The sequence below is a fragment of the Bacillus rossius genome, chromosome 1 (assembly GCF_032445375.1).
Source record: "Bacillus rossius redtenbacheri isolate Brsri chromosome 1, Brsri_v3, whole genome shotgun sequence".
Lineage (NCBI taxonomy): Eukaryota > Metazoa > Arthropoda > Insecta > Phasmatodea > Bacillidae > Bacillus > Bacillus rossius.
Genome location: NC_086330.1, coordinates 372,874,423 through 372,886,568, shown reverse-complemented (window position 1 = coordinate 372,886,568; position 12,146 = coordinate 372,874,423). Strand labels below are relative to the sequence as shown.

The window sequence follows — 12,146 nt, the reverse complement described above, 5'->3', positions numbered from 1 at the left end:
GAATTATCACTATTTTGTATAGATACAAAGAAGGAGTGAAATGAAATCTACAATTTAATTGATAAATTTACTTTTATTTGCACTCATTAATTCAAATATGTTTATTACTTTAACGAAGAGATTATTTTAACTATAACTTTTATACATGTTTGCTATTTAACTTCTTCCAATCTGTGTTATTCTGTTAAGGATAGGACGATGATAGGAAAAGTAGGAAAGGAATGTTCAAGTTTAATCTGCCTTGAAAAAGTCAAATCGATGGTTTTTCCAATCGAGTGGAAGAGAGATAGATGCGGCGTAAGCGTACAATGAGCGTAACGGAATACAGAGTTATATTTTTTTCGAGACAGTATACTGCACGGATTTGCTAGTGTATGAAAGAGATAAAATCCGCAGAAAACTAGATTTTAAGTGGAAAAAAAATGCCCAAGGACATGCAGTTAAAGAAGATGAAACAGGAAGCAAGTACGCCTTAATTGGGTTAGGATCTGGACGTTTGGAAAATATAGAGTACATGAATACGTTCTTAAATGATTCATGTAATGGGGAATTTTGTTTTAATACAATTTCTTGTAGAAAAACCATTGTAGTTTTTCAATGTTGGCCGTGGGAAGAATTCATGAATACAAAATAAGAAATACATGAAATAAAACCATGAAAAAAAAACACGAACCCACAGAAAACAAGCTTAAATCAGCTGATGTCAACCCCCTTTTTTTTTTTCAAACAAAAAAATATTTTCTCCACAACAGCTCATAACGCCACCAATATTTATTCCACTATTCCAAATATTTTTCATTTACTTATGGTAAATAAATAGATTGGCATTCATTTCAATTTAAATATATCGCAAGTTGGATAGTGCGCGACAAATACCAGTTTTTTTAAATATATTTTGACGATATACATGTATGCATAATTCAATTCCAATAATTCAGTCCATATAATTTTTTTTTTGTGTATTAACTATACAAGAGCAGTGCACTTTAATTTGTTGACAATCCCTATTGCTCCATTTACAAGCCGGTCTGAGACCGATATATTTCGTCCTAGCATGATGCGAAATTCTTCAGCTAACTTCAGCGTTGATAATAAACCTCCGCAGTTATTTACATCCTTTGGAACACCAATGTTTGGTGGCGTCCTTCCATGAGTGGCTATTTCACAAGACTCATCTACAGCGTTTATGGTGCGAATTCTACATGTTTTGGCATTTACTGCCGTATGGTATCGTTGTAAGCTTCCACTTGTTTCACAGTGTGGTATATTGGAACTGCAACTCCATCAGAAAACTTCCCCGTTAAAAATATTCTGCGACGTTTACATAGCAATGGCATCTGATTGGTAGATAATTCACCAACTCGCAAAATAATTAACATATCAATGAATTCACTATAATTTCTTTGATGCATATTTATTCTCAGCTCGCAAAATGAAAACTGATGCCACAAATTAATTTCTGTTGCAAAACACTATGGTTGTAAAAAAAACACCAGTGACCTTTGACAGGAGACAGTTGCATAATGAATGTCACCAAAGAAGATGTTAACTCCCCCAAATAATTTCTCTTTTTTTTTTTTAAATTCCTGTAGATGTATGGATAATAGATGGATAATTCTCAGATTCTCGTAGGAGACCATTGAAATTTGTCTAAGCCGAAGAGCACATTTTTCCTCTGTTTCGCTGGCCAGTCGCCTGCGAATTAAACTAAGTCGATGAACACGAGGTACAACATCTGCATTTATTAAGTTATCACGTATCACAATAAAGAGATGGTCTCAAACTTATTTAACACATAAACTCTCACACCCGACAATTTATTTCTCACTCCTGTGTACTTTAAATCTTATAGATTTTAATATTTATGTTTCTATATTTTTTCTAAGTGTTTATGTCTTTCATCTTCAGTTTCAACTAGCCGTCGTTTCCTAATTCCAGAAGTGTATTTTCAAGGTCCACCCATCACTAAAAAATAAAAATTAACGTATAAAAAACCGACTTCAAAAACACAAAAGTAACATTAATTCACTAAAAAGCAAAAAAGAATGGTTTATACACCAAATTAATACTTTTTTTTTTCGTTTATTGTAATTTGAATCTTATTGTTTATTATGTAACTATTCATTGTTGATGCCAATGACTTTAGAGCCAAAAGACTGCTGGAACCAATGACAGATGGAGGCATTATATCCTATCGTAAAATTGGCGGTAGAAAACTCCTGAGTTGATTATGCGTGAAAATGTACGTCATTTTCGTTAAATGTACTTAGTCAAGCCTGTATTATCGTATCTTACTCCTGAGAACGTATCCTTTTCGTTGAATGTGCTTCCGACTATGCTTCGTTTCATCGATTAAGCTTCCAACTGAGCTTCCTTTTTGTTGATTATGCTTCTTCTTTGTCGAATGTGCTTTCGATTGTGCTTCCTTTTCATAGAATGTGTTTCCTTTTTTGGACTGAGCTTCCAATTATGCTTCCTTTTAATTGATTGTGCTTCCTCTTTGTCTAATGTGTTTTCGATTATGCTTAACGTTTTTTCGAACTTCATCATTTAAAGGGATGATCAAGCTGCAACATTTCCCTGTGACACTACTAGTGGCCCAGAGAAGTTTTGCTCGATACCCACATGTTTAGCAGGAAAGACGAGAGTCATCTCTGAATTTTTTTTTAAAGATGATATAAACGCTCAAAAGCGTAGTTGGCTAAGGGCGACACCGGCTTGCGTACCGCACTCCTCTTCGCCCCTATGTGCCAAGCACCCAACTTCACGTCGGTAATGCGCACTGTGACTTCAAGAGGTGACCCTACAGTGTCGCGATGGCGTACTTAAGATAAAGGCTTCCTGCTCTTCCCTGTATCACTTACGATACTGAATACAGCATTTCTCATACCTAACGACGCCTGGGGAAACACCCGTTTGAGCCTTTCTCACCGTACCAAAAGTACACGTTACAGATGAAACCACGGAAACGAAACTTGCATAGACAAGAACAATAGCTCTCGAATGCTACTTTGATAAATCCTGAGAGGTTGTGTGAATGGCTCGTAAACACCTGGAGCTCTGTATGGCGGTTGAAGGTCTAGCCGGGTGGGCACCTCAATGCCCCCGCCCACCCGGGCACACACACGGTGCGCAGGGTATCAGAAGAAACAACGCCATTTCAAAACAACTCAAGACATCCGACTGGGGGTCTGCTTACGAAAAGCATTTAAGAGTTCGCTGAGGGCCGGAAAGTACTTTTGATTTGGGATTAAGTTTTTAAACGGTATTTTTAGAAGAGTTAAAAATGGCTGAAATGTTTTTCAGAGTAATTTTTAGGTACAAAATAACAAGTACAGATTCTTGAAAGCACTTAAGGGACTTGCATTACACCTACATCTTCATTTCTAGGTCGTATAATGTTACGGTCACCGCTCGAATTTCACAGTTGTCATCCTGTGACGACGAGAAGACTGCGCGCCAGCTCAGAGGAGACACCGCGCTTGAAGCACCAGCGAGCGTCACCGACACATATACACCCCTGACGAGGCGGGCCCCTTAAGCCAGAGGGCCTAATTGAAAACCACCCACGACCTCAATGACGGCTACACCTACGAGGGAACACGTGTTGGCGGAGGGGATGTTAGTTACACCGTGTTTGGCCTCGGTCGAGGGAGGAGGAAGGAAGGAAGGAGAGCTGGCAACAGTGTAGACACAGCGCTGGAAGGGGCGGGTAGGGGAGGGGAGCGCGCTCAGCGCCGCGCGGCGGCGGGGCAGGGAACTACCCTCACTGCTGCACTGTAGCACCTGCAGGCGCGCAGACGGCTCGAAGGACGCTGCGTGCTCTGACGGGGAGACTGGAGGCGGGGATGTGACGGCGAGAGAGAGAGCTGCGACCAGCGCCATGACGGCGGCGGCGATGCTGGCGGCGGCGGCGCTGCTGGCGGCGGCCTACGCCGCCCCCGACCTCACCACGGACCTCTCCCGCCCCGCCACCCTGGAGACCTGTGAGTACCTGCACTGTCGCGTCCATCGCTGTTGGCTCGAGACCCGGGGTTTCCCCGCGCACTCGGCAATATCCCTCATTCCGAGTGTCGGGCGTTCCCTTGTCTAGAGACGCGGCCGTTGACCAGACGTTACAAACAATACGAACAGCAGATAAATAAAAGTGTTTACAGTAAGGAAAATATCTAGTTCAAATCTGTGTTCAGACTAATTCGTATACATTTATCATGTGTGTCTTAATCACACAAAACACTTTTGAGCGAACTGGAAATATATATATATAAAGAAAACAATATTTTTCTTGAAATCGTTCATGTTGTTTATCTGACGCCAGTAATTTTATTGCCAATGAAAATACTTAATTTTTAGGGATATATAATCGAAACATTTTTTTTTTGTTCATTGCTCATCACTTAAGTTTTGAGCGTAGTTAATGACTAAGATGTTTTTAAATTATTTATTTTACTTTTTTAAATATTGACGCGTTCGCGTTACATTTCAAATATTACTATATACTTGGATTAGGCCGTGGATTTACTCATAAGACCAGTGAAATGTTTTCGCTTGAAGTATAAGAAAAGGTTATAATATAACCTTCAAAATTACGTGATTTTCGTCAGAGCGGAAAATTTGCTAATGAGCTTTTGTTTATGTTTAGATTTCACTACATTTGTTGTAGAACACATGTGGGGGTAGTAATGATGATGGACTACTTATTTTAGCCTCTTTTACGAAGCACAAAAATTGGGATTTTCGCGTTCTCTTCGGGTAAAATTGAAACGATGCAGTCCTTGCAAAATCTTTCTAAATTTCTGCTAAAAATATTTTTAACCACTCACAGGCTAAAGATCAAAGATTCTGACCGCTTCATCTCCATAGCTAAAATATTAGAAAAAGCACCAAACGACACACTTGTGAGATTTGATGTGCAAAGCTTCTTTACCAATATGCATGTACCAGGAACAGCTACTGTTATAAAAGTTAAATTGGAAAATGACAGGACGCTGAAATAAAGAACAGAAATACGTATCCCATCACTAATGGAACTTATCACTTTCTGTATCAACACAAAATATTTTTAATTTAAAGGAGAATTCTACAAGCAAACATATGAAATGGCAATGGGTTCTTCAGTTTTACCTTTTCGTGGCTAGTATTTTAATTGGAGAATTTCGTGAAGTGTGCATTGAACATAACCCGCTTAAAATCTGGCTTCGTTATGTTGACGACACTTTCTTGTCTGGCAACGTGGACCTGAAAAGTTAGGAGTTTTAAAATTTCCTCAAATCAATCAGATCTTCAGTACCGTTCGCATAATATGAAACCGGAACCGGAACCGATGGAGCCATAATTACCTAGATGTTCCACTTAAGTATATAGGAAACCGATACATATACACCAATACCTGCACTTTTAATTCGGAACATCCAACAAGTACCAAAACTCGTATTATTCACACTCTTACTAACCGAGCTGAAATAATTGGCTCTGGCCAATTAAATTACTGATGAACAAAATTACCTAAAAAAAAATAACTTCTAGCAAATGGCTAGACATTCTGACATCACACAACAACCCACAAAAATATCTGCCAATAATCCAAGTGCTACAGTAGTTATTCCCTATTCCCGCGGCTTCTGCGAAAACAAACACGGACTAGAACAGTTTCCAAGACTAATTCCGCAGTTAACAGCATGATCACCAGAGCAAAACTAACCACAGACATATTTCAATGTCAGAACTGTGTTTATCAGGTCCTCTGTGAATGTAGAGGCACAACATCTGAGAAACTGGCCCAGCCCTTTCAACACACATTAATGAACACAAAAGCAATACAAAGAATGATGTAACTAAAAAAATATAGATTTTATGAACATGCCTGTAACAACAGTCACAAAATACTCTGGGAAATTGCTACAACCACTCATACAGGAAGAACACCCAGATAAAAGGAGAATAAAATAATAAGAAATTATTGTCAGTAAAAACAATTATCAGTCAACAAAGTATTTAAATTTAAAAAATATATATAGATGCCTTTAATTAAAATTGAAACTAATTTACAAAAAAAAAACACGATTTCAAACCAACTACCATCTCAGTATAACTCTCTCATCATTGTCAGCCTATTGTGTTTGTGCTATGTTATTCTTCCGACTAATTCATTCCACAGAATTCTCTGCGCTGTCTTTACATTTAACATTTGAAATCGGTTGATTTTTAGGCATGTTTTCTATGTGTTTGTGTATTCATCTTTCTGCGTCCGTTCTAAGGGTTTTCACTACGACTCCTTCAGGTCCACTTCTGCAGGTCCACTTCGGCAGGTCCACTCCTTCAGGTCCACTCCCTAATGTCCACTTATACAGGTCCACTCTCACAGGTCCACTCCCACAGGTCCACACCTTAATGTCCATTTCTACAGGTCCACTACCGCTGGTCCATTCCTACAGGTCCACTCATGCAGGTCCACTCCTTCAGGTCCACTCTTTTAGGTCCATTTCTTAATGTCCACTTCTTAATGTCCACTTCTACAGGTCCACTCCTGCAGGTCCACTCATGCAGGTTTCCTCGGGAACATGATTAACGAAAGGAAAAAGCCACGTGTGTTGCCAACCCTACAGACACGAGCCAGTAAAGTGGCCGTCACTCGTCGGCAACTTCGCCAGTCGATATGCATCACGCACAGCCAAGGGCTTTTCCAGGCGCGTCCAATCAACGAGCCGGAATGCGATCGCGCACGAGACATCTCTGCGTGATCCCGACTCCATGGCGCCGCCATAGAGTCGCGACTCGCCCCGCTGCTCCTAGGGGAGAGTTCGGAGTTCCTTATCGGAGCCGCCCGACGCACGTCGGCGGTAATTTCGCGTCGGACATTCCATTTCCGGCGGGCAATTTCCTGCCCGCCGCCGACCCGGCCACGTGACGTGAGCAGGACTCCTGTAGCTTCGTGTTACCCGGACACACCGCCGCTAGCGACACTGCAGGCCGTCAGACATCATTGTACTTTTTGACGTGATAACGTCATATAAATAGAGACCGGAAAAATTCGCGAATTCATTTCGCGATAGGCTAAAATAAAAATAGTTATACCTCAGTGCTGCCTCTGCTATTGGCTCGCAACTCACCTGGATGACTCTGGGCCAGTGAGAAACACCCGACCAAAGCTTTATAAGAATCGCAGGCTGCCACGTTGGGACGTCTCACAAGACAGCAGCCAATGAGTGGGTGGCATTTGACCGAGTGTACGTATAACTATGGCGATCATCCTACAGGCCATTGAACCCGCGAATTTTTCCGGTCCCTACTTAATAAATCGATGAACGCCGGCTGCAAGCACGAAAAATTGTCACGTTTCACCTGAGCCGAGCGTGCAAGAACCGGCCAAACCACCGTGTGAGAAAAATTTTCTATAATATCAAACAGGTTAATGCGGGCTTTTTAAACTAATTGTTCGTGATTATATTTAAACAAATTATTTAAATTAAATTTGCAAAAAACCTGTAAATAATATTTGAAAATTGAAAAGTATGCAATTTTTCATCAATGTTTTCTTATGACGTTATCACGTAAAATTATCGTCCATAAACCGACTTTACAGACAACCCCCCCCCCTTTTTTTTATATAACTCAGTTACCAACCACACCAAACGTAACACTGCAAAGCAGAGCTTCTAAAACTGAAAATGGTACAAAGCTCTACCTTGCAAAATTTTCAAGTAACAACGTCATCAACTGAGTTTCAAAGGACTATCCTCGCAAAAGTACACAACATATTTTTACAGAGTATGTCATAACAAACTTAAAAAAACGAACAAAAAAGACGAGTATGCAAACACTCAGAAGCCAACTGCACAGAAATATAAATATATATTTTTTGGTACTTCTACAAAAGATTCTTTTGGAAACCAGTTGCCAAGAAATAGTTTGTAATTTTACAAGCAAAATATTTTTAATTTAATTTCCTCCCACGGTATTGTCTTGCTGTCTTTGTTTTCAACTTTTGACATCGACTGATTTTGACTTATTTTCAGAATGATTCCAAAATTATATTTTTGGCCCATTACTGAGGCTTCTTATTACATACAGTAGAACCAGATGTAGCATATTTCTAAAAAAAATTAATATCCATCTCCCCCACTGCCAGAACCAATCAAGGGAGTGTTGTATTTGAGTATGTACTATTTAGTTAGCTGCAGATTTCAATGAAGAAAATTTTAAAACTCGTACGATATAGTACGTATTTCATGTACTTCACCCAGCTGCAGAAACACGTGAGATGAACTTGCAGTGAGTTGCCACAATGCAATTAGCAGAAGACATGTAGCATACAGCTGTGTGTCGACAAATATATCATGCAACGCATTATTCAGTACTCGTATAGTGGAACGCAAGTAATTGTCCTGGATATAAAATAATGGCATAGCAATGCAGAAACAAACACTGCTGGAGACTGCTCTTCTTGTGTCTGGACAACTGTTTGGATATGAATTATGTTAGATTTTCAGATATGTTCAATCCTCGTATTTCATTTCACTATATCTCTGTATATATATATATATATATATATATATATATATATATATATATATAATGATCATCCAAAGAATTAAAAGACATCGTAAGTATTTGTCAGTACTTCTGATTTTTTTTTGCATTCCCATGCCTGTGAATAAAAAGACAATTATCTCATTTTTTGCTCAAGTGATTGGATTCGCTGGTTCGGGGGGGGGGGGGGGGTCATTATGGGGTCCCCTGAGACCCAGTAGACTCAATTCAGAGGGTGGAAGGGTTTTTTATAAAAATAAACCAGGCCTTCAGAAACATAAACTGTACTGAAAATTATGAGATTTTGCTAAAACTAATGTAACTTGAAAAATTGGCCAAACTTAGAAAAGCTGTAGCCTATCTCCTAGTATATTGATCCTACAGTAAAGGTTCTGTACTCAAATTGTTGAAAGTTTAATCTACTTCAAAAGTTAATACAATGGTCGTTGCCAGAAGAAGAAGAAAACAGTCCTTTGGGGTCAAAGTCGACAAAAACTGAAGACGAAAAAACGGTCGAAAATTTCAAGGTTTCCTAGAATTTTCACAATGACGCAGTCGACTGCAGAGATTGAAAACTTTGATTCATCTTTCCCTTTGCATCATAAACAACATATCAAAAAAGAAAAACCCACGCATATCACGGTATTGACGTTGAGGTAATGGTGTAATATAATCCCTTCGATGCTTAAAATAATCTGAACGAAATGTTTAGTACCTATAGATTATTCTGAGAAGAAATAAAAACCACTCTTCGAAAATTAATTTAAAAAAAATAAGTTCGAAAATAGAGCTACCATGTTGACCACGATATAGTCTGGAATGTATCTCGTGAACAGAAAGCAGTCGGGTATGTTGAGTAGTAAATCATCAGCAGCTATTCACATCGTTTGGCGACCCTGGGTTCTGTTCGTCCGCGTGTGGCTTATTGCAGCGTTGAGAGTCGCGAGTCCAGTGGATATTAGTATACCACACAAGCATTCAAATGTTTTTTTCTTCTTCAAATTTTGGTGCTACAAATATGTTGTACGCTACCTGCTGTTTCTCGTGCGAGTATTCCTTTACACGTTTCCTGGGTTTCCGCATCTGGGTAACGCATTCGAGCTAACAGTGCAATTCGTGGCAGGTGGGAATACAGGAGCAATTATGTTCCTTAACCTAACTAAAACTAAGTGTATTAGTAGGTAGGGTCAGGGCTAGGGAGGGACCTAGGTGTGTATATACGTGGTCATGCTTGGATTAGCCATGCAGGGAAGGGTTGCATGCATCGTGTGGTCTGTGCGGGGATTTGACAGACATGGCAGCGGTTGGTGCAATGACTAACTCCCATATCTCAAAACTATGCCAAGTTGGGACGAGGTAAAGCCTTGAATGGACACATGGAAAAACCCTGGGCACACACATGTGGAATGCAACAAGGCATGCATTGATATCGTACGGGAGTACAGAATGGTATGGGTGAAGAGTTGGTCAAAGTGGAAAAAGAATCTACCATGCGGTTGGTTGGGCAATTTAACCCATTGTCCACTTTCATATGTATTTGAATCCAGGGCAGCATCTTGTGACCAGGAACGCAAGTGGCCCCCGATGGTATAGGGGACTACATTGACCACTCACTGCCAGTCAGCACTATAGGAGCACAGGAGCTCGGAGTAGGAGGGATAGCAGGGTCAAGGAGGGACTCCACAAGGTCACAACACAACCCGACAGTCGGAGACGCACGGCAGCACCCTCCAATCCAACGTCTCCGCTTCTGCAGCAGCGGTTTTGCGTTTTCGTTCACACATGTGATGTTAGCTTCGGTTTTTCGATTTTTTTTTACGTGACAATGTCTAATAAATCGATGAACAACGGCTGCACGCACAAAAAAGTGTCCCGTTACGCTCATTGTACGCTTGCGCCGCATCTATCTCTCTTCCACTCGATTACCATCGATTTGACTTTTTTTCGAGGCACATTAAACTTGAAACACTCCCATTCGTTCCCTACTTTTCCTATCATCGTCCTATCCTTAACAGAATAACGCAGATTGGAAGAAGTTAAATAGCAAACATGTATAAAAGTTATAGTTAAAATAATCTCTTCGTTAAATTAATAAACATATTTGAATTAATGAGTGAAAATAAAAGTAAATTTATCAATTAAATTGTAGTTTTCACTTCACTCCTTCTTTGTATCCATACGAACTAGTGATAATTCAATAAAAATGATTCAATTTTATTCATAAAAGTATGCAATCATTTCATCAATGTTTTGTTATGACGTTGTCACGTTAAACTATCGTCCGTAAACCGACTTTACAGACAACCAATTTTTTTTTTAATTGTACCACACCACTTTTACCCACTTCTGATTGACTGCGGACTTGTGATACGTCCCAATTTAGTATTGCTGTGATACGAGACAACTTTGTGACAACAATGAAAAAAAAAATTGGTTCAAATTCGTCAAGCTATAGAGGACATTTAAAATATATCTAATTTCAGTTTAACGCGAAAATAATTTTGCGAATTTTCCCGGTGTCTGCAATCATTTAATCATGGCAAGCCAATTTTGGTTTCGTACGCTTGTTTTCTGGTTATATTGCGATCGTGTACCCAACATGAATTAGTTGCATTCATTGTTAACGGCAAACTGAACCATCCGACTATCACATGGCTCTTCAGCGCGCTACCGTGGTTATTGCTGTCGCAATGAGGCATTGCGGCAATGAGCTAAGCTACCCTGGTTTATTGTTTTACTAATTATTCACACGGCGCTCGTAATTCAATTTAGCTGCACGGTAGGTGCTGTGTGGACAGGTAATTGGGTTAACTCTTGCCCACCACTAGTGCTTCATGCAAGCTCCAGTTTTTTAGGGTTAGCGGAGGAGATTTATCGCAACGCTGTTTGTATGTCGTGCAGACATTGTTTGGAACGCTACAGGAAGCTCGCTAGGGTAAAATCAGAACAGTAACATTTGTGCGCCTCTGTGATTTGCCATATTATACTTGTTGCGACACATTCAAAGTTCCACCAGAAACCAAAGGAGGACAACTATTTCAAATATAAATTGTAATCCGATACGGACGGAAAATGTACAATGGAATATCAGCCCAGCTGACAATGACAGTGTCATTGGAGCTTCTTCATAGAGCCGCCGAGCTCTATAAAAATTCCGCACTCTATGACAAGTTCGCATGTTTGAGTCAATTGGTGCCACTTCCACAACAAAGAGGCGTGACAGAAATAGAAAAGTGCATTTAAACGCGTAGTGTGTTAGTTTCCAGCAGCTATACTGCTGTGAACGTAATTTATATTCGGAAGTAATAAACTAGGGTAACTGCAAGAAAAATATAAACAAAAAAAGATTGCGAATAATGTTTATACATTTTTAACATAAGTCATGTGTTTGAGTTAAATATCTGTACATAAAATTCTCATTAAACACAAACACGCTCTCCCGCTCTCACTATACACAGACACACACTTATAATGAATATATAAGGGGTTCGAAACTTATTTGGGCTGCATTTACACAGGTAGATTAAACGCTATAGCATTACTTGCCCTAGTTTATATCCCGTTTACTCTACCCGTGTAATCGATCCTGTTACTTGCCCTAGTTGCTATCCCGTTTA

General features: G+C 39.7%; 1 protein-coding gene across 1 annotated transcript in view; it reads left to right on the top strand.

Annotated features, from left to right (window-relative positions):
* The first annotated feature begins 3,784 nt into the window (after positions 1-3,784).
* The window catches only part of LOC134528486 (uncharacterized), a 161,594-nt gene continuing 153,232 nt past the window's right edge, over positions 3,785-12,146 (top strand). The window contains exon 1 of the mRNA XM_063362138.1: positions 3,785-3,986. Coding sequence (XP_063218208.1) covers positions 3,884-3,986 — 103 coding nt within the window. The 5' untranslated portion in view covers positions 3,785-3,883. The remainder of the gene's footprint in view (positions 3,987-12,146) is intronic.